This window comes from Chenopodium album, chromosome 12 (assembly GCF_948465745.1).
Source record: "Chenopodium album chromosome 12, dcCheAlbu1.1, whole genome shotgun sequence".
In the NCBI taxonomy this organism is placed as follows: Eukaryota; Viridiplantae; Streptophyta; class Magnoliopsida; order Caryophyllales; family Amaranthaceae; genus Chenopodium; species Chenopodium album.
Window position 1 is genome coordinate 7,092,314 of NC_137845.1, and position 23,091 is coordinate 7,115,404.

Here is a 23,091-nt window from a genome sequence, read left to right on the forward strand (position 1 = left end):
ACCAAAAATCAACTTAAATCAAACATAATTAACCTAATTGTTGTTGGTTGTTTGATGATTTTGAACTGTGATGGCTTAAATATACATGCAAACTTCTTTGGATTGCTGAAAAATTTGATTGGAATTGTGAAATTGTTGCCCTAGATTATTGAATTTTTGGAATTTTGTTTTTATTGCTGTGAAATCAATAACTGTAGGCTGCGAGTGGGAAAATAAGGGAGTCAGCGCCAGAAGTCATGGTGGTTTTTTTTAACAAAGAATGTTTTAAAAGGTTTTTTTCTTGCAAAATGAGTCATTTAAAAGGTTTTTTCTGACAAATTTTCCGATCAATTATGATATTTTGAGAATTTAAAATGTTTACAAAGGTAGCCTATCAAGGATCGAACTTAATTAAAAGAAATTGCTTCCTTCGCCTCCATTTGTTTGCTTTATAGGTTAGATGTGTTTTTGAGCCTGATTTGATTTATTGAAGTGAACTGAGGTGAACTGAATAGGGGGACATGTTATTATAAAATACTTCCTCCGTTTCTTTTTAATTGACACGTTTTTATAGTCATGTTTGTCAATGCACAAATTCAATCATTAATGTCTTTAATTACCGATAAGCAATAATTATGAATTTTTAATATTTTGAAAATATTTATTGTGATGAATCTAACAAGATTTCACGTGACTATATTTTTCATTACGTATAAAACACAAAGTAAGGTAAAGGAGAGTGTGTGAATAGTGATAAAGTCAAAACGTAATACTCCATCCGTTTTTAAATACTTGCTCCATTTCTCCATGCGTGGAGTTTTAGGAGAAATTGGAGAAAGTAATAAAATATGGAGATAGTGGGGTAGGTGGAAGAATAAAAAATTATAAAAAACAAAAGAAGTGGAGAAAATTAGAAGAGAGAGAATATGAAATTAATAAAATATGATTTATATTGGGTCCACTAGGTGAGAGAAATGAATTACATATTGTAAAAACATTCCAAATAAGGAAATGAAACAAGTATTTAAAAACGGCCGAAAAAGAAAAGTGGAGCAAGTATTTAAAAACGGAGGGAGTATTAATTATAACTTATAAGCGATGATCCAACCAAATTGATTGTAACAAATATGAGGTTAAAATTATAATGGGTTATTAATATGTATATGTAATACGATAGTGTAATACAACTCAGTTTCAGAAGAAAACAATAGTAATTTAGTATGAAGAGAGTCACTACTCACTAGGTCGTATTTGTCAAATGCTCCCTTTTCTTTTTTAAATACTTGCTCCATTTCTTTATGCGCGGAATTTTAGAAGAAATTGGAGAAAATATTAAAATATAGAGGTAGTGGGGTAGGTGGAAGAATAAAAAATTGTAAAAAGCAAAAGTAGTGGAGAGAATTGGAGTAAAGAGAATATGAAAGTAATAAAATACTCCGTGATTTATATTGAGTTCACCAGGTGAGAGTAATGAATTAAATGGTGTAAAAGCATCCAAAATAAGAAAATGAAGCAAGTATTTAAAAATGATCGAAAAATAAAAGTAGAGCAAGTATTTAAATACGGATGGAGTACAAATCTGAGTACCTTTAAATTAATATTTAACTCTCTCTTCTATTTCAAAATGAGACACTTACATGTATTTTTTTGAAAAGTTTACCCTCCAACACTATTAAAGTTAGTATTTACGAGAACAAAGTTTAATACTTTAATGTATTTAAGTTTGGTGAATTAGTGGTGTGCATAGTAAAAAAAAAAACTTAATCATGGGCTTTTTATATGGAAGATCGATACAAATCATGCTCATGGCCCGGTGACACGGTACATGGACTTGCACGGCCCAGTTCGTGCGGTCGTGCCTAGCTATTAACGACATTATGATTTTTTTCTATACTGTTAATGAAGAGAAGAACTTGTTGAAAATGGGCGCCAAATAATCGAACAATCTGACACAGTTAAGAGAAAGAGGGTGGAAGAAAGAGAGAGAATTTTTCTGGGTGTTTAGTTTTGATGCTTAATCATGGACTATGACCTGCGCTATTATACACGGCTGTTACAGTCCTACAATGGCCGCCAAAACTCCATTAATCAAGTTAAGCAGATTCATCTCCTATTCCTCAAAAGGGGTATTCTTAATTCCGTTTTAAGTATCGGAAATCGTCTTATTCAGGTTTATGCAAAATGTGGTATTATGAGGGATGCAGCTAAGGTGTTCGATGAAATGCCCCAAAGAAACTGCTTCTCATGGAACACCCTTATTGAGGGGTTTATGAAGTCAGGGAACATAAATAAGTCATTAGAGGTTTTCAATGCTATGCCTTTTAGGGATGAATTTTCATGGAATGTTGTTATTTATGGGTGTGTGAAATCGGGCGAATTGGGTTTAGCTAGGATGGTTTTTAATGAGATGCCTAGAAAGAATGGTATTGCTTGGAATTCGATGCTTCATGGGTATGCTCGTCGTGGGTGTCTTACAGAAGCTTTGAGGTTGTTTAAAGATATGAACTTTGATGGTGCTGAATCAGGGAAGAGAGATCCTTTTGTTTTGGCAACAATGGTTGGTGCTTGTACTGATTTGATGGCTCTTGGTTGTGGGAAGCAAATTCATGCTAGGATCATTATTGATGGAGTGGAATTCGATACAGTTTTAGGAAGCTCTGTTGTTAATTTGTATAGCAAGTGTGGTGAATTAGACAATGCTAAACATGTCTTTAAGTTGACAAAAGAAGCTGATGACTTTTCACTTTCTGCTTTGATTACAGGATATGCAAATGTGGGTAAAATGGATGATGCTAGAAGAACTTTTGACAGTATTGCTAATCCTTGTGTTGTGGTTTGGAATTCGTTGATTTCTGGTTATGTTGCTAATGATCAACCTATAGAAGCCTTGGCTTTATTTAACATGATGAGGAATAAGGACTATAAGCCAGACTGCTCTACTTTTGCTAATGTGTTGAATGCTTGCTCGAGTATTGGTGGTGCTCATGAATATGGTAGACAATTACACAATCATGCTTGCAAAGTTGGGGTCTCTACGGATGTTGTTGTTGCTTGTTCCCTTATTGATATGTATTCCAAGTGCGGAAATCCAAGTAAAGCTTGTAAATTCTTTGATGAGCTTGAACATCATGATACTGTCCTTCTTAATTCTATGATCAATGTCTACTGTAACTGTGGAAGATTGCAAGATGCCAAGCAGATCTTTGACAGTATGCAAGATAAATCCTTGATCTCTTGGAATTCAATGTTAGCAGCTTTTAGTCAAAATAGTTGTCCCCTTTCAGCTTTAGATCTTTTCTGTAAGATGAATACGCTTGAAGTTCGAATGGACAAATACAGTTATGCAAGTGTGATCAGCTCCTGTGCTAGCATCAGTTCACTTAGATTTGGTGAGCAGGTTTTTGCAAGAACTATTGTTGTTGGCTTAGAAGCTGACTTGATTGTCTGTACCTCACTCATTGATTTCTATTGCAAGTGTGGTTTCATTAACTTGGGTCGGAAGTTATTTGATGAAATGGTCAAATTTGATGAAGCTTCTTGGAATTCAATGTTAACGGGCTATGCTACAAATGGTCAAGGAATGGAGGTTTTAGATTTGTTTGCTTCCATGAGACATGCTGGAGTTCAGCCAAATATTGTTACTTTTACTGTAATTCTATCTGCTTGCAGTCACTGTGGATTGATTGAGGAGGCCAGGAAGTGGTTTTATATGATGAAATCTGAATATAACATAGAACCTGAATATGAGCATTACTCATGCATGGTTGATCTATTGGCTCGAGCCGGTTGTCTTGAAGAGGCAACAGCTCTAATTAGACAAATGCCATTTAAGGCAGATGCTAGTATGCTGTCTTCAATTCTGAGAGGGTGTGTGGCCCATGGTAACAAGAATCTGGGCAGAGAGGTTGCAGAGCTAATGATTCATCTTGATCCTGAAAATTCAAGTGCTTATGTGCAACTATCTGGAATATTTGCTACTTCAGGTGACTGGGATGGATCTACAGAAGTTAGAAATATAATGAGGACTAGATGCACTAAAAAGATTCCCGGTATTAGTTGGTGATGTGCCTGTATAAAGTCATATGTAAGTGTTATCAACTGCCTCTAATGACCCCTTGATTGAGATACAACTTAGTTACTGACTAGTTTCACGGGCATCTTAGAGCTTTGGACGAATATCTATGTTTTACAGGAATCTAGAATATTTGATTGTTAAAATTAGTGAACTATAAATTGGATGTAACTTAGCAGCAGCAGGTATACTATGCTGGAAGCCTGTGTATACCTCACTGAAATAATTTACAGAGTAATGGATAAATTTTTGTCGCTGTCATTCTCTGCACATATGATGATTCTTGTTTGAGAGTATGTGTATGCAAATAAACATGAAGGTGAACAAACATCACGATTGGCTAGTGGCCATCTTGTTCATCTCATCGTTTTTTACTTCTGTGGATATATATGGATACACTAATGAATTTCATAGATTCATCCAAGCTTCGACAAGATGAGGTGAACATTGGAGAGAAATGATTTGGCTAGATCAAACACAGTAGCCTTGAGGAAAGCTCCAAGGTGTAACTTCATCTTCAGCTGGTTGTGATGGTGATTTCATAATGGCCTGTGGCTGGAACCAGCTGTAATACATATTAATGGCTTCTCTCAGTTTGGGAAATTTAATCCAATTGAGGTATTTGCCTTCTTTTTCTTCCTCTAATTTTTCATTTTATCTTGGTTAAATGTTCTAGTTTCTTATGTGCCTTGATGAAACATGAACAGAAATTATATACTGTGTTCTGTTATCATGAGTAGCTAAAGTCACTGGGATGTCATTTTAAAAAAAATGTGGATGTAATATGAATACGCAATCTTTCAGAAGGTCCCCCCCCCCCCCCCCCCTCTCTTTTTTTTTTTGGTTTTTTGGCAATGATCTTTTAGAGACAGTCAGTGTTGTGTATCCGTGAATGATTGTTGCTTTCTGAGATTGCTATTCCTTGATGGTTACTTCAATTTTCATAATTTAATTTTTCCCTAGAAGAGTGATCTTTGTTCGTTTTGGAACTTCTAAGAAATATATGTAGTGAATAGAGTTTATCTATGCAACTTAATATGGTATAAAGAAAAACAGCAGAAAGTCTAGACACCTTCAGAAATTTTAAACTTAGAATATTACACGAGTAATGATCCATTATGCATGAGTCTGGTCTCCATACCTTCACCCATCTTTGGAGTTGCGAACAGTCAGAGGTTGATGCCCTGAACTTTACCATGATCTCATAAAAGTGTGCTTGTTGCAGGAAGTTCTTGGTACTTGGAGAGCTTGTAGTTTCCCTAAATCATTCTGGCACTACTTCTTGGTCTGGTGGATTAGTAACAGCAAAGACAGCCAAGGTAACTACTATTGTTATTGTCACTGAACTATAAGAAAAGAAGATTCATGTCTTGATTTCGCAAATGCGTCTACTGCGATTGCAGTTACAGTATGATGGGGTTTGATACTCCTCCCTTAACCTGCATTTATGAATGTACAAATCATCTAGTAGCTCTTTTGGGTCTGGTGACAAGATGAATTAAGACACTTAGATAGGCTTATCTTCAATTTCCTCTTCTTCACCTTAAATATTTAGACTTGCTGCTTATCAGCTTATTGGTGATAGAAAAACAAAGAAATCTAGCCCTAACCTATTTTATCAGCATCTTTGACTACCCATATTATCATCTTGTGTCTTGTGACTCAAAGAAGTCTTGTTTTTGTTCCTTATTATTAGATGGTCTTGGCCTGATGGCCTCTCGGGTGACACGACCTCACCCAATTTATGGAACAGACACACACCAAGTCACCCCTCAATTAAAATAACAAATCTCCCTCAGTAATATAAAAAGTCCCTCAACAATCTAAGTCATCCTTTCAGCGACATAAAAATGTCAATCTTACGTGGTATAATAAGTCACCCTTCAGCCATAACAAGGCACCCCAAGACTAGTACTTGTGACTTTGTGAGACTGGTCTCAAATAAGCTTTTGTGCTATACTAAATAATGCATTACTGTATAAGAGTTTTGTGTCAAAAAAAAAAAAAAAAAAAAAAAAAAAAAAAAAAAAAAAAAAAAAAAAAACTATGTAAGAGTTTGATGAGGCCAAATTTGACCTTCTGAAAGAATTTCTATCTTAGTTTTATACACATATAGTCTTTATAATTGGTTCCTGTAAAATATTTGACTTATTCTATACAAATATAGTCCTGAATAAGCATGATAAGGAAATCTAACATAAAGTAATTGTAGATGTTGTGAATGATAAGGATTGGATGGTTGACGTAGTTATAATAAATGAGATTGAATGAAAATATGCCACACATTGAAGATGATTCCTTTGTCAATTGTCAAATCTGCTGCTGTACTATTACACAACATCATCCTACTGATGACACTGATTAGATTTAACGGTAACACACAGACTGAAGTATCACGCTCTCAAATATCATGATCCCAATACCTCCCCTTCTCCCAATCAAACTAAAACAGAAAAAGAGATAATTTCACCATTTTTGCTCTAAAATCCCTGATATCTCTTGTTGTCAATTATCTTGTGATGTTAGGTTCAATTATAATTTGCCATATATCAATTTCAAATAATGTTATTTTTCTATGTGTCTAGTTTTGATAGGGATAATATGTCATAAGTTGACGATTTTAGTAACGATATTATATTATCTTATTATTTCTATTATCAGTAATTTTAAACACCTAAAATTAGAGCATACTGAGACTAGAAATCAATACGGAGTATCTTACAATCAAAAACCTTTCCCTTGTCATGGTCCCCACACTAATCTGATTTTTAGGGGAAGAAACAAAACCATCAATTGGCTGTTTCAAATAATTAGATACCAGAATTCCCTTGTTTACCTTTACATATTGGTATTAACTCTGATTGCTGTTTCATGAACCCCAACACATACCTTATCGTACTAAGCTACTAATTTATTAACACGTTGTAGCTAAAATATTTCCAGGATCATTCACTTATGAATCTAATTATCAATATAAGATAAATGACTTTCATAACTAACGTGATGCCAATTTGCTTAAGGGGGAGATTTCCATTCAATTATTGATAATAAGCTATGTTTAATATATGTCAAGTTGTTCCAGCTTCATCTTGTTATTAGTTGGTGAACTTAGTATTTAATTTTACTTCTTTTTCCATTATTTGACAACACTATGATCAGTTTAATATAAGAGATTAGTTGAATCTGTACACATCCGGTGTTCCCTGCCAGGCACGTGCATGACATGCGCGATATGCACCAATGGGAACATTGTTTATTTAGGTACTCCTAAGTCCATGTAGTAATTTTCCCTCTCCTTTGACTTTGCTTGTGGTGGATGTTCATTTGGTGGTGGTTGTGACGATGATTGTGGGTTTCTGTTTTTTTGTTTATATAGGTATTCTATCTCATACTAGAGTTAGGGATGTGTCCAAAAGTTGACATGAATAGAATATACAGATCAGATAAGATAAACTGTAAAGCTACCAGCAGTACATCTTATTTCAAACATATTTGAGAGGAGCTTAGGCCAATTGATTGAAGACAATATGTGGCTTCTCCAACTAATGAAATGACTTCGTCTGCACAAACAGCAACAGTTAGAAGATAAGCTATGTGGGGCCCTCTTACTCTACATAATGGACTATGATTAGACATTATATTAATGATTCCTTCATCATAATGCGTTCTTAATATAAGATTATACCTTATATTAAATTAGTTTAAGAATTGCATTTGCCTCAACTTAGAACTTCTAATGTTCCTTGTTTTCTAATATAAAAGACCCCACTTCTGAGTAACATGCTTATACTTCCATTTCTGCTGCTTCTCCCTCTACTGTTTCATATTGCTGTTGTGCTTCTCTTTTCTGATCTAGTAAAGAATCAATGGCAGCCATAAATGGCTCCTTTTCACCCCATATTGTAATTCACCAATCTGCTTCTTCTCTCAAACAGCCTGTTTTTGGAATGGTGAGGCTTAGGAAATCTATGCTTCCTGTCAAGAGAGCAACCAAGCTGCAAATTAGATCCTCCGTAAAAGATCAGGTTCGATTTGCATTTCTTTCTCCTTTGGCTTCTTTCTCATTTATCCTTTCACTACTTGATCCGTTGTTTATAGCATATAATGATTTGATACATTATTTGACTGGTATTACAGGTTTTCGAAGATCATTCAAAAGGTATAATTTGCTATAAAGATGACAGAGGGGAGATTATATGCGAAGGTTTAGATGAGGGTCCTCGTATACATTTGCAGTATCCTCCAACACTTGTACCAGTAAGGTAAGTTCATCTTTCTTAGCAATCTGTGAAAATTTCAAGTTTGCGTTATTATCTTATCTGACGGATGAAATTATACAGGGATGATGACAGTATCCTAGATCGTCTTCAGCAGAGATGGCTTCAGATTATGGATGGAGAAACTGCAAACTCTAGTGACCTGCTTAAAAAGTCTTGCAATGGATTCAATACGCTGCATTGAAAAAATGCAAAACAACACTAAATGATCACTTTGTATAAATGTTTTCTTAATTAAGACCTGTTAGTTTTCTCTCTTTTACTTTGCGACATAAAAATAGACCTTATGTTAAGCTGAAAGGACTTGGTCATGTAATTCCTACTTTTACAGGATGTAAATGAAGACTCCTACACCATGTAATTCAATATATATGATCATTAAAATGGATCATTGTTTTAATAACATTTTCAGATCAGAAATCATTCAGACATCTCCAGATCTAATCTTCAGCAGGGTCTATACTAAATACATTTGTATTTTACACCAGAATGGAATATCACTTCTGTATGTCTTTGTTTTCTAATTTAGGAATAATATATGGTAAAATTAACTAAACAGAACTTTCCTAAGGGTATGGTCAAACCAAGGATCTGAAGAAGATTGAGTATCTTTGACAGTCGATACCGTATATTTTTCCTACAATATACTGATGAAGTGATGAATCAGTCTTCTTTGCCATTTCAGAGCTTTATAACAAGCTGTAGTTCCTGCATGTGTATACTTGAACCAAGAATACAAACCTCCCTAATTGCTACCACTCTACCTTAGAAAGTAGAAAGTTCTGATTGCGGAACAGGTTGGAGCCATTATTTTGTGTCAACATCGCATTTACATGATCCGTTCATTTGCTAATCTGGATTCTATCTTCAATATCATGTATGGAGATCAACCTAACAACATTGTTCGACTTTACCTCCCGTGAGGTTGAGGTTCCGCAACTTCCAGAGCCATTTCAGGATTAAGTGCAAGTTACTTTCTTTTTCTAGTACAAGTATTTACAAGTGCAAGAATGGCAAGACTGTCACCCCTCCCATCTTCCACCTGAATGACAGCAAGATCAAGAATTTTGTGTTAAGGTCCTGTACTCCTGTGAACTCCTTCCGAAAGGTTGATGTCGCGAATTTCGAAGTTATCCCGTCATCTTTCATTGAAAAAGAAGGGGCAGGTGTTTTTGTGATAGTAGCCAGACAATGTTACGCGGTAGTTCAACTATTTGGGTTTCTGCACTTAGTTAATTCTATCTGTATCTACTAACTCCCTTCCAAAAGGGATTGGAAAAGAAAGCATCAATGGAACAAAAAGATGGAATATAAGCATCTTCACAATCCCTTTTAGACCGATTTGTAGGCTGTGGGCCAAAATGTGCAACCAATAAAAGTGCGTATACACTCAGGAATACATTCAAAAAATTGATCTTGTGAAACTCTTCTATACACTGTACCAAAAAAATGTAGCAGTTCAATTACAGCTTGTAATGCTAAGGCACCCGAAAAAAGGGGACGAAAAAATAACCATATACAGCATTCAAGACATGGGATTAGCTAACAAATATATACCCCCCACATGAGACATTCAAAACCTTCAGTTTGCCTGCCTTTTTCATGCATCTTTTTTCATTAATGATATGATCTCTTGTTTTCTAAGATCCAAGATGACTAATCAAATTTCACTAACCAAAAAATGAGACACCGGAAAAATAGGCGGATCATGTTAACCAAAAGGTATGGAAGACATTTAGCCTCAAAGTTACCTGTTTAGACCTAGAACATTTCGATTCACAGACTTCAATATATTCACGAGTCATGTTTCACGACCCACCTTGAGCATTTTCGTCACAAAGGTTGCTTTGCGACTGGCTTGATATATTAGTTGGCGGGGACCAAGTATCAGGAACCATGAGAAAATATGTAGTCATGGCTTTACGGAACCTTTTCTTATACTGCTTGGGCGAAATTACTGTTGGAGATACATTCTTGGGACCGCCGAGGATTCCAGAAGCCTTCACCCATGTTTCCAAATGTTTATCCCAGGTATATTGTCTCATGAAATCAATGATCCCAAGAACTAGTTCATGCTTCTCTTTGTCAACTCCAACCAGCAAGGAATAATCCATTACGTCAACAGACTGCATCAGCAGCAACAAAATAGTGAATAGCATATAAATGCAAAATTTCAATGATTAACAAAAGTTATAGCCTTCATTTGGTTTGCATACCAAGTCCGAAGGAAGTAACAATGACAAAGATTACCATCCCACACTAGTACAAACTAACTAATCATTCGGCAAGTCAACAAGGAACCGTTCACTAGCACACTCTTCCTCCTCAGTAGTTACACATGGAGCTTCAAGGATCATAAAAAAAATCAAACATAGTAGAATATCCTTCCTTTGTGAAGCTTGAAATTCCTTCTTTTTCATCAATAAAAATAAGACTTAAACCTAGTTTGTAATTATGCTATTGTGAGTTTGCGATTTGACAAGTGCCAGAGCACATGTTTAAACTTCTGTGTTACATGACTCTGAAAATTGTTTATATCCAATATAGAGGATCAAGTGCCCAATCACATTGGTGGATCAAGGTGCAAAATGAGGAATTCAAGTAAGACGGACAGAAAGGTATAAATGTAGTGGAGGAAAGTTTTTTCAAAAAAGACAGGACAGATTCACAGAGAATTTTAAGGTATAATAACAAAAAATTCACTGTATTATTTCGGCACACATCTTATTTCCTAGCCTTCCCTGCACTTAAAACCTCCTTAGCATTAACTCATAAGTAATACTAGCTCTATCTGAAAAATATGAATGTACTTAAAGATCAGAACTTTGAATGTAAAGCCATCAACTAACTTTGCATCTAAAATTTCAAGTGTTATGCCTGTAAGAAACCTTATGTTAAAGAAGGAAATCTGGTTAACTTACAGCAAGAAAAGAAGTGTCATTCCACACTGCCCTCTCCAATAAGCGCTTTGCCTTGTTGCCAACAAAAATTGGGGAGGTAGGCATTGCTTCAATAAGATTTTGATCTAAAAGGACCTTATTACTACCACTGGAATCTGGATTGTATCGTGATCTTGAGGAGCCTTTCAGGTCATAAAGCTTTGTGACATTTCTTCTATACAAAAGATTCTCCATGACCAAAACATCCATCTTTGATTCCTTACCTCCTTTAAGATTCTTTGTGGTAACCTGCAATAGATAGCCAACAGATGAATAAGTAACAACACTATACAATGTAGCTTTACAGCTTAAACCATGCATATGCACAGCAATAGATATACAAGAACAATTGTGGGCCACCTCTATGTATTAAAGGAAAAAATTGAATCATACAGAAACGAACAATACTAAGCTCACTACAGCTTAGAAAAGATAATCCAGATACACTTAGAAAAATATACTAAGCAACCAAAGCAGAGGCTAATCATTAATATAATCTAGCAAGAAAAAGATCTTATGAATCATCAACATTCATTAAAAATCTGCAGAGAAAGAAAAAATATCCAATCAGAGCAGATGTTGGAGACTATTACTACATAAGGACAAAAGGTTCTAAATACATTATTCCCAAGTACTATAAAGTCTGCTCAAACATATATAATGTAATCAGCAAACTTAAAGCGTCAAAAATACCTGATAGATGCCCAAAATTTTAGCTAGGCATGTTGGGCTCTTTGTGTCTATAGCTTCCATAAGATACTTAAAGTACTCAGGAGCAAATGTGATAAATGATTCAAGCTCCGTTTTCGTAACCTGTTTAATGATAAACCTGTCATCCAAAGTTTTAGCGAAAAAGACATTGCTTTTACCACCCTGGGCCCCCCATTTTTTACAGCGACTTAGTGATCTAACATAATAAAGCTCAGATGGACAGCAAATTTTCCTCAAGGCATCAAAGTGCTTTGCATAGTAACAAGTAACAGTATATTTCACTTTATCAACAGGGCCATCAACAGTAAAAGCAACTCTTATGTGCAATGACTTTGTGTACAAAAGCGGGTCTGACATGAAGGAGTTGCGTGCACCCGATGTAGATAAGATGCTATCATCTATTGAAAGACTTCTATTTGATTCGTTCAAAGAGTCATTATGTGAAACAGATTGATGAAAGCTGGCTGATTCTGCCGCTGGCATCGAAGATGCAGACTCAATATCTTTAGGTTTTTCCCCATCATCAGATAATTGAGTGTGATAATCCTTTGAGATCAATGCATAAGAAATTATGCTGGTTGGCTCATCATCATAAATTGGAATAACAGGGTCATTTGAACCTTCAGGCAGAAGCCACTTAGCCCCACCTTGCAGCCCCAACTCCTGAGCTGATATGTACGTGGAATTACTTAACTTTTGAGTATTTCCAAGAAAGTTCTTATTTACAGATCGATAAATACTGAGAAAAGGCATTCCCAACCAGCTTATGGTGTCTTCCGCACTATCTGAGCCTTTCGAGTTCGTAGATGCCCCTGGTGAAGAAGATGATGTTGCCTTGGCAACACCCTTCTCTTCAACTCGACTCTCCAGCGCCAACCTCTCCGCCACAACAGCCAATGAAGAATCCACCGAAGATGACCCCATCAATGGCAAGCTGTTTTCTTTAGTCCCAACCCCTGAATGAGTTTTACCTGTCCAAGCAGCATCAAGCCGGTTAAGGGTATCTATAAACTGACTGTCAGATGCTGCCCTTCGAACAGTTGATCCACACTCCAAAGGATCAGGCGGTTCATAATTTCCAGTGCTAGGACTGCTAGCAGAGAGGACATCTTGTCCTACAAAGTCACGGGTACGATCTGGACTAGCTTTAGAGTGAAAAGCAGTCTCCAGTGGTTTCACAATATTCACAGTTCCATCTTCCAGATTGGAACTCTTAATAACTTTTTGGTCTGCAGGAAGGGCTTCACCACTGGCAGCATTAACAAGGCGCTGATCCCATATGTAAGACCGGAAGAGCAGCTGCATCCTTAATCTATTAATTTCCAGGATATCATGAGAAGGATGACCCTTTTTCACCTCCCTGTTAGACAATCTCTGACGCATTTCCTGCAAAAATTAATATAATCATCTGACTAATTATTATTATTATTATTATTATTATTATTATTATTATTATATATTCCACCACAGAAACATAAACGCATTGGAATTTAGCTATTATCAAAGCACATCCTTAGATACTAATGTGGTACAATTAACCACAATACAATGGTACCAATAGAGCAAAACACAAGCACGCAGTCTACGCAGAAGATATCTCATCTACTCATTGTATGAATGCAAGATTATAAACTCAAAGAGTGTTGACAAACAGATGATGAGGGTTCCTTAAATTAAGTATTTATTATTTCCTTTCTCACTCTTTAAATGTCGATCACATGAGAGGTTTATAACAGAAAAGTGCCTGACATACAATTTTGGTGACATTTCAGAGGAATCTGCAAATAATTCCACAAAAAGAGCAAATGCAAATAATGCTGGATATATTACCTCAAATCCGGTCATCTCATTTTGCAGAAGTCCTTCAAGTGTTGCAATTCTTGATTCAGAGGAATCTATACCAGCACCCAATCCACCATATGTTTTATCCGCTACTTGCCTAACGGCATTGCGAACCTCATAAAACAAGAGATCTGCTCGTTCAAGAACCTAAAGCAAAGACACTTCAATGCACAATGAAAAATGTAATTGTGGGACAGAATCTTTGAAATATCATCAACAGCCATACCTCATCTGCTTCTTTCTGTATCCAGTCCTGAATCTCATAGTTAAAATCAACTTTAGCAGGTGGAACGTATACAGAATAAACATCAATTGATGCATAACGGAAACAAGCAACCATTTTCCCACACCTACGCAAAATGAAAGAATGTAGGTTGCATTGTTAATTTGCTAAAGGAAAATAATGTCAATAAGATGGAGAAAGGTTGCTAGAAGAAACAATGGGAAGCAATAAATTTTCACAGGTACTGATAATAAAAGGGAAAATTATATTCAGATAGATACCAGGATTCGATCCTGGGGCCTGCCAGTGTGCGTGACTGCACGTGGAACTCAAAGTATTGCCATTCTGACTAGATTGCAGATGTTGTCCTAAATCTATTTATCTGGGAGGCGACTTAGAATATAGCTAGGCCATAAAGATGGGGGCTTCCATGGTTCAACCAGCCGCACCCCCCCCCTCCCTGCTGGCCCAGGCTTTCTAACCTGGTATTCTCAACAACACATGAAATTGGAACTAAGTTTCTAGGAGACAAAATGGAACCAATATCATGCTATGAACCAGACAGGAGTCACACAAATGTCAAAAAAATAAATAAAAACCCCACAAACAACCCAAACATGAATGAGCCCTATCCGAACTAAGTCAACCAAAATCAATCAGATAGATGGTGATTGGATCTTCTTAAAGTTACTCAGCAATAGACCAAAATATGATCTGAAGATTAAAAAACAGCCAAACAAAACCCAACCCAAATCAACATTTCATTGACTCATCCTAACCCAAATTAAATTAACACCAGCTACATTTGACTAACCTATGTGCTAGGTCTCTTCAATCCAATAGCACGATGAGCAGAGCCCAGAAAATTATGCATATGACAATATTATAAGCTGGTATGGACAACTCTATATAAGCAGCATCTCATACAAGAAAGAGACAAGTAGACAGCTATTAGTAGTTGCATTTATAACATACCCATAAAATCGAAGACAATCCCTGTGTAAAGAGTGACCACAACTAGCAACCCTGCTTGCTGCAGCATGATTTGAAAAGCTTAGTTCCAAAAATTTCCCAAATGATAACCCCCACGCAGCATCGGACATCACAACTCTTCGAGTTGCAGGAGGGAAACCATCAATCCTTGGACAGCGCAGACACCTGTGCCACATCCATATCTTTCCTTCCCTTTCTCCAGTCAAAAGAATCTCTGACAACTTTTTAACTGATATTGTGAGTGTGCCTTGCCGATGGGTGTAACAATGAACATGTGCATCAGCAGGCATGTCACAGGAGCGGCACCTGTAGTTCTAAAGTCATCAGGAGAAAGTAATATCAGATTTTGCCATCAAGTCACCACAAAGATACTCCCTCCGTGTTTAAATAAGTGTTACAGTTTGACCAAACACACATGCCGAGACATGACTTTGACCATTATTTTATCTAATTATATGTTAGTAAAATTTTAGGAAAATTGATATTATGAAAGTATACATTATAACAAATCCAACAATGTAGTATACAATAACATTTGTTTTTTATATATTAGTAAATTAACCAAGTCAAAACCATTATGTGAATAGTGAAAAAAGTCAAACTGTAACACTTATTAAACACGGAGCGAGTATATGTGCATGCAAACAAATGCAATATTACCTGATCAAATAAGTGATCTTGCAAAAATCGGCCTAAAGGTTTATCGAAACTACCATAGTATTTGATCCTAAACAGGTGAGACCTTTCACACACTGTCCCCTTCCACACACATCTTGATGATAAGGAAACTAAGATGCTCTGAACGTCAGATGATGTCGGAGGGAACTCCTGTTTCAAAGAACCAGGCTCGGTCTGGGCAATACTTATAGCATCTTGTTGGCAAGAGACAGACTTGGAACCTGTTTCATTTAAGCCAGTCATATTGTTCGAATTACATGCATCCTCAGCAACAGATTTAATCTCCTTCGACCCTAGTGAGCCAGAATTCACTTCTTTAGGGTGAACATGTGACACTTCACCACAAATAACTGCAGAAGCATCTTGATCTATAAATTCTCCTGCATGCTTTTCCTTGACAGATGCTGATAGAGAAGCAACCTCACCACACCAAAGCTCTGAGCTGGAGACATTGATTGAAGGCTTACAAGTGAGATTAGTGGCACTGCCACAGATAAGAGAGGATCCAGAATTTTGAATAGTGGTGTTTAAAGGTAAAGACAATGTTTTTGTCAATTCTGTATCTTGCACGGTAGTACCACCTAGAAAGGCAGTGGTAATAGCATTCATTATTTGGGGATCTCCAAAGTTTTCTTGCTTCTCATGTACAGGAATTGCAAAACCAGGTACCATTGAGATAGACCGATCGATACTTAAGGATTTATTTGGAAGTGCTACATTTAATGATTCGTTAAACAAATGCTCAGGCAAGGAAGCTCCTTCATCTGCAAGAAAAGATGTCTCCAGAGCCAAGTGATATGCAGCAAAAACTCCATATTGCACTACATGCTTCACCTTTTTCAGCTCATCTCTATTTGCACCTCTAAGTAAAATCTAAAACATGAACCAATAAAAATATTTAAGTAAATGATAATCCAAAAATCATCTACTTTGGTTTCTGCATAAGAATATATATAAAGAATAAATTGGTAAAAAAAAATTAGCCACAAGCAAGTTAAAATGTCTTCCAACCTATAGTCATATCAACATAAAGCAGACAAATCAACAGGCAAAAGTTCCATGTACAGCACAAGTTCACCAAAATTTCCCATCTGTACACTTCTATGATGAAACTTGGAACAGACTTCTTGAGATATTAAGAAAATAAATTTTCATAGCTTTTACATTAACAAATGAAATACCACAATAATATTTCATAAAAAGGTTCTCTGATTCAAGAATCATATAGGAAGGCTTAGAAGAATAGGCCACACTAATCATAGTATAAAAGAATTTTGCTGTCTCTCAGTCCAAATCATGTATGAAGATGAAATCGGATTAGGGACACCGTTATACCACAGCCACCACCAACAAATACACTAAAAGTCAGTGGGTTTAGCTACAAAATCGATAAGTAGCCCAAGAGAAAATTTCTTGTTCACGGACAATGATAAAGAGTAACAAGATGATAGTGCTACTTCATTTTTAGCTGTATTCATTTAATTCAGAGCTATAGTCCTCGCTAATTTCTAATGAATATAACTAAAAAGGAACCTGGTGTAGCTTTGGACATTAGTCATTGGACAGTTCTGTACCCCAATCAACAATTTGACCCACACTGAATACTAAAATACATTGGAGTTTAAGAAATTTTCTGATCTCCAAACAATTGGTAGGTCATTGCATCAGTTTTTTCAACAAACAAAAAATTAAATCTTTGTCATTGCAAGCAAGACAACTCCAAGATGAAAATGCTATAATCCAAGGCTCAAAGTTTCATGCTAAAAAGAAAATGTTTTGGGCTGCTATTCCAGCATACTTGAGTTAAGTCAAAAGGTATAGTATAGCAGCAGTATATCAGGACTTACTGTGAAACCAAGTGGCTTTGGACAATCTTCAAAGTACATCAATGTCTTCATCAATTTTTTTCCAGCTTGACCAGCAGAGCCATAATCTTCAAAACACTTCTCTACATGAAAAAGGTCGCAATATCCCATCTTTTGTCCAGAAAGATGGTCAATTGAGGGAACAATTTGAGCTCCTGTGCAGCGTGCTATACGCTCAAGAAGTGGTTTCTTCATATTGAGAGCAAGAGAAATGTCCTTTTCAAGAATGTATTCTTGTGCTTGTCGAGAAACTGACTTCTCTACCAACAACACGTTAATGTGCTGAGCTTCAATCTTTGCAACTGCCATCTTCAAATGATCCATTTCCTGATGAAAAAATAAATAAAAAAAATTAAAAGGGGGTCAGAGAAAATCAGCAATCAAAGTATCTCATTTGCCATTTAAGTAACACATTCCAGGTTACCCTGACACAAAAGTAGAAAAGATTTTCAAAACCTGCTGCAGAAGAGTATCAATACTTGAGAATAAGTTGGAAACCCGCTGATATTCCAGAGCTCCACATAGGATCATGAGACGAGGCTTCTCGATTCTTGTTGCCATCCGACGATGTGCAACATTCTTTTTACACACAATTCCTTTGACAACCATACTAAGAGCAACAATACCAAAATTCTGCATCAAGAAGTGATCAAAAAGAAAAAGAAGGATAGAAAAAAGCAGAAGTGCGACAATCTTAAGGAGGTATATTCCACAAAGATATGCATCTTCTTTCATTAAGCTGATAAAAGTGCTTACCTCTCTGAGCGACATCCACTGGCTATGCATTTCACCTTTACATAACCTCCAGGATCCATCCCCCCACCTCTGCTCGTGTCAGGTTTCAGTAGTGTAGCAACCTCCCAGGAAAGACCAGTAATAATTTCTAGCCAACTCTCTTTGTTGTCGTCATCAGTTACTGGAATGTTCTCAACCTGCAGAAGTTGAGATACCAGAGCCCTAAAATGTCCATCAACTACATTCTTCATAACACTACTCTGCTCTTCAACAGAGCTTTCCTTTTCATGATACTCATCACTACCGAAACTGCTAGACGTGTGCAGATGTCTCCACCCTCCAGAAGCATCTGCATCATCATCATCATCATCAAATAAACCAGAAATTCTATCATCCTCTTCATTCTCAGGTTCAGGCGGAAGCCAAAGAAGTCCATTGTTCTCAAAATCAACAGGCTCAGTGTTAACATCCTCAACAGCACAAAGAGATGAAGATGCTTCACATTCATCACCAAAATCATTATCTTCTTTCTTCTTAAGTTGGTGTACACCATCATCTTGCACATCATAGCTGCCCTGGAAAGCCGAACAACTCAAGCCTTTGGTGTCACAATAACCCATTTCGGGAACCTGATCATGTGACTCATAAGCATTTTGCATCGCATTGATTTCCAATGTACCATAGTAGCCATTAGCCTGTGAACAACTAGTTGATTTGGAATCCATATCATAAACACCAAAGAGATCATCATCATCATCATCACTCCTATTAACCACAAATTAATCAACACATCAACCACTATATCTACAAGGTTTTGCATCATAATGTTGATAGTGTTAAACAATGCCACAGAGTAAGAACATTATCATTCATGGGGAAGAAGCATTAGCAGCATAAAAATGAATAAATAAATATGAGAGAGAGATCAAATTTCTTTTCAGAAATTCAAAAGAAATGAGTAATATGTAGTATAGCTCTATTAATACTTTTAAAGGTCCTAATGATTATTTTAGAGCCCTGTAAATCTGAAAAGCAAGTCAAAATACTGATATATGACATCTCAAATCACAGACAAGAATGAGTAAGCAATTGATCTTTTTTTTTTTTTTTTTTGGGGGGGGGGAGAGAATGGAAACTCAATCTTAAAGAGGCAGACAAAAGTTGCTTGAAAGAAATGAAGCTAATAACAGAATACAATTTCCTCCAAAAAAAAAAAATAATAATAACAGCATGCATAGTAGAACCTGAAAACAGCACAAATTTACAGCAACAGCGCTTACTATCGCGGAAGGAGTCAATCCTTTATAAAGAGCAATAAGGAGTAAAGGAAAGTGGACAACAAATTTAATAGGCAAAACCAGCAATGAGACAAAGAAAAAAGGGTTCAAGATGACAATTTGAATAAACTAATCAACTGCAAACATTATGGAACTTCTTCAGCCAGAAAGGAGAAGGGATTGAACCTGTTTGTACCCGATCCACATTGATTAACAGATGAATCATCTGCATAGGGGGCAGTAAAAGTGCTCCTTCCTGATCCCTCAGTGCCCAGGACATCTACAGACAGATCCATCAAAGCTGATTGATATGGACTGTGAGAAAAACACTCAGAAGACTGTTCACAGATACCAACTGACATTGAACAAATAGAAACATTGCTACCATAAGCAGATTCACTAGAAGTTGAACTGGCATCACTAGCTGCTGAGAGTGAATGATCAATATCGTGAGACCCATAAGGGCCACGACCAACATTAGCTAAACGCTGCTCCTCTTGCCTGAAACAATAATTACACGCCCGAACCTTCTCCCATTCACCCAGCAAATTACTGGGATCAACACTACGAGCTGGAACTGAATTTTCTGTACATTTTCCACAAAAGATTCGACCACAAAGCCGACAATGGTGTCTACGATTGAATATTGTAAACTGGGCATCACACTCATAGCATACCCTACAGCTATGGTCAGGCATCCAAAAGGACCTCGACACATTAGCAGAGTTGCTCTGCCACGGGAGCCATGCCTTCAGAATACCAAATAGATCAAAGTCTTTCTTGTTTGATTCCTCCATCTACTGACAATCCTCCTTCCCCACTCATTGTGCAATGCTCATTTGAATGCAAAATGACCAAATGGTCACCTCACATCAAAAGGGCAACACCTTCAAGTGGGGTTGGAGGAATGAACTCCAATTCGCCTAAAATCTAATTAATCCAACAAAATAGTCCAGGAAACAATTCAAACATCCCATACACAGGCAACAGTGCCAACATCAAGCAATGCCCAAACCATGCTATCGAAAGACTCAAATGCCAAATCCCAATTACAGAAGTAGGTCTAGAATGCACCACCAAGCCAACACTGTTATCTCCTCCCAAGCTCGCGAACCAAAGTAAAACCCGAATCAGAACAAACTCGAATGCAGATTCTTTAACAGTATCAGTTCAAACTTCTACAACCTGTGAACACAATTAGAGTCCCACAACTTCAATTTACTAACACGTCAAAAAAAATAACCCTCCCCCAAATCCTTGATCTCTTTTTCTTCTTGTGCTCTTTCAATCTCAATCTCCCAAATATGTACCCAGATGCTTGAACAATGTAGCTATATAATCAAACTCATTAATAAGCAACTACCACAATCAAATTGAACACAAAAACCCTAAAATTCTCAAACATGCAGAAATTAGAGCTTATAAAAACAACACCCACATACCCAGAAAATATAAGTTCATATAAACACGCTTACTTACAACATGCAATCAAAATTCCAATCTGTCATCAATCACTTCTTAACACGGAATTCATTAGATAAAAATCCCAACTTCTTAAAAAAATCCAAAAAAAAAACCACTCACGCAAAATAATGATTGATTAAAAAATTCTCAGATTATTGCCTAATAAATTAAAATTCACGTCATCAATCAAATACAAACACAAAAATTTGGCCTTTCTTCAATATAAAATTCGAAAATGTATAATTACAGAATAAAATAAAGAATTATAAAATGGGAAAATCATATAATTATGTATACCTTGATTAAGATGTAAATAATGATCGCCGCCTTCCCAAATTATCTCATTTTCTTCTCCTCAAATTGCATGATCAGCCCACTTAATTATTTACAGAAAATAAAAATTATAAGAAGGTGTGAATTTCAAGGAATTTGACGGCCAGCTATGAATTAGCAAATTCAATTCCACCCATTACGTAATTTTCGGATCAAATTCGAGATTAATAATGAGTAGTTATTTAATTATTTACTTGTAATTTAATTATAAAAAAACCTGTTTTTATAAATGTTTGGCTTTCCCTCTTCTTTCTTCTTCTGTTTGATGTATTACAGGCTGCATCAATTTTCAAATTGTTTTTCGTTTTTGTCTTTTTTGTCTTTTTTTTCTTTTTTTTTTTTTTTTTTTTTTTTTTTGAAGAATTTGTTTTTTGTTTTTTGTTTTTTTGAAGAATTTGTTTTTTTTTTTTTTTTTTCTGTTAACAGAGAAAATTGAGAGACCGTGAGAGCGAATGAAAAAGAGTGTGCAAATAGCAATTGTTACGAGTTTTCTACTTTTAAACATGTCCATTAAAATGGTAGTTTTTTTGCTCGTTACCAAACTAACCTTGCCAAATATTACATCGGCCAAACTTGTTAATCCGAACAATTTGAAATTTGTTTATACTCAACCTAAATTACTTTTAGATTAACTTACTCCGTGGTAAACTTGTCAAAACATTTATTACAACAAGATTAAGATTAGTTTATTTAATGAAAATTTTTAGTTATCTAAAATTATTGTAAACCAAGTTTAAGCTTTCTAGTTTAAAAGGGGAGAAAGGGTAAGTAGAGTGAAATTTTTTTTTTAGGCCGAAACTCCTCAAGGGCCAACTCGGTATTCTGATCTGGGTTAGCAGGCTAGACAATTTGAGAGAGTAGAGAGAGGTGAGGGCTAGAATTTTGTGTTATAAGAAGCAAATATGTTTCCAAAGAGCATAGTCCAGTAATATTTATTTCAATATGAAACGAACTTGTAGAACATCAACATATATCTAGTTTGACGCATAATACAGAGTACACGCATTGGAACATCTGCGCTAATCACGCCTTTTTGGATAACACATGAATTTTGTTGGCTTAGGATTGTTTCCATTTGTCAAACTACACATTGTGTTAAATAAGTGAAGCTTATGCAAAGGTTAGGGAATAAATGTAGACACAAATGTTTGAGGTAGGTCAAAAACGATTTTATGAGTATACTAGTACATCATTTTTCAGAAATACCATACTAATACATAGATTAATAGTTGCCAACCTAGAATAATTTCCCTGAGTTTATATTGTGCGTCAAAAAAAAAAAAAAATACAATTAAGCTATTAAGAAAAGTGCGTATGAATTATTTATAACCACACTATTTACAATTCCTCCTATATTTTAATCTCATGGTCTTGTTCTAGACAGTATGATAAATAGACGCTGTAAAAGGCACGAGAATTAGATCTTGTGAAAAGTGTAATACTAGTATTCCATATCAAATTCATTAACTACTAACCATATAATCTTTGACTACAAAAAAGACAGCAGGAAGCCTGCTAACATCTCTTCTTGTAGTATAAATCAAAGTCAATGGACAATAGTTGAAACAACCCACTAGTCAAGTAAGCTAATACAATTTGTCCGTCAAGTCAACTAGTACAAATCGCTATTAGATATCAAATCACATCTTGTAATTCTTATTGCTATAGGGCCATAGCGTATTCAACCGTGTTCCTCAAAACCG

At 35.9% G+C, this 23,091-nt stretch overlaps 3 protein-coding genes across 3 annotated transcripts; 2 read left to right on the top strand and 1 right to left on the bottom strand.

The window, feature by feature from the left end:
- Nucleotides 1–1,855: 1,855 nt before the first annotated feature.
- Nucleotides 1,856–4,661, top strand: LOC145571830 (putative pentatricopeptide repeat-containing protein At1g77010, mitochondrial). The gene has a single exon (XM_081630866.1). The coding sequence runs from the start codon at nt 2,000–2,002 to the stop codon at nt 4,040–4,042; it is 2,043 nt and encodes a 680-aa protein (XP_081486992.1). The 5' UTR covers nt 1,856–1,999; the 3' UTR covers nt 4,043–4,661.
- A 3,111-nt stretch (nt 4,662–7,772) lies between these two features.
- LOC145571831 (uncharacterized) lies at nt 7,773–8,751 on the top strand. Its single transcript, XM_081630867.1, has 3 exons — nt 7,773–8,076; nt 8,189–8,313; nt 8,392–8,751. The coding sequence occupies exons 1-3, from the start codon at nt 7,918–7,920 to the stop codon at nt 8,510–8,512; spliced, it is 405 nt and encodes a 134-aa protein (XP_081486993.1). The 5' UTR covers nt 7,773–7,917; the 3' UTR covers nt 8,513–8,751.
- Nucleotides 8,752–9,573: 822 nt separating this feature from the next.
- On the bottom strand, nt 9,574–21,703 carry LOC145570189 (1-phosphatidylinositol-3-phosphate 5-kinase FAB1B-like). Its single transcript, XM_081629207.1, has 12 exons — nt 21,353–21,703; nt 19,778–20,776; nt 18,336–19,079; nt 18,036–18,189; nt 17,562–17,906; nt 15,697–16,587; nt 15,019–15,350; nt 14,047–14,170; nt 13,809–13,967; nt 11,961–13,364; nt 11,250–11,516; nt 9,574–10,454 (listed from the first exon to the last, which is right to left on the bottom strand). Exons 2-12 carry the CDS (start codon nt 20,386–20,388, stop codon nt 10,137–10,139), a joined length of 5,349 nt encoding a protein of 1,782 aa, XP_081485333.1. The 5' UTR covers nt 20,389–20,776; nt 21,353–21,703; the 3' UTR covers nt 9,574–10,136.
- Nucleotides 21,704–23,091: the final 1,388 nt, after the last annotated feature.

What these genes read in the sequence shown, in the direction of transcription:
- LOC145571830 (XM_081630866.1), top strand. Translation starts at nt 2,000, where the DNA reads ATGGACTATGACCTGCGCTATTATACACGGCTGTTACAGTCCTACAAT.
- LOC145570189 (XM_081629207.1), bottom strand. Translation starts at nt 20,388, where the DNA reads ATGGAGGAATCAAACAAGAAAGACTTTGATCTATTTGGTATTCTGAAG. An exon ending in TGTGGATCGGGTACAAACAG is followed by an intron (nt 19,080 to 19,777) that starts GTTCAATCCCTT and finishes TGTGGTTAATAG; the next exon opens with GAGTGATGATGATGATGATG. An exon ending in ATGACACTTCTTTTCTTGCT is followed by an intron (nt 10,455 to 11,249) that starts GTAAGTTAACCA and finishes CTGCTGATGCAG; the next exon opens with TCTGTTGACGTAATGGATTA.
- LOC145571831 (XM_081630867.1), top strand. Translation starts at nt 7,918, where the DNA reads ATGGCAGCCATAAATGGCTCCTTTTCACCCCATATTGTAATTCACCAA. An exon ending in GATCCTCCGTAAAAGATCAG is followed by an intron (nt 8,077 to 8,188) that starts GTTCGATTTGCA and finishes CTGGTATTACAG; the next exon opens with GTTTTCGAAGATCATTCAAA. An exon ending in CCAACACTTGTACCAGTAAG is followed by an intron (nt 8,314 to 8,391) that starts GTAAGTTCATCT and finishes GAAATTATACAG; the next exon opens with GGATGATGACAGTATCCTAG.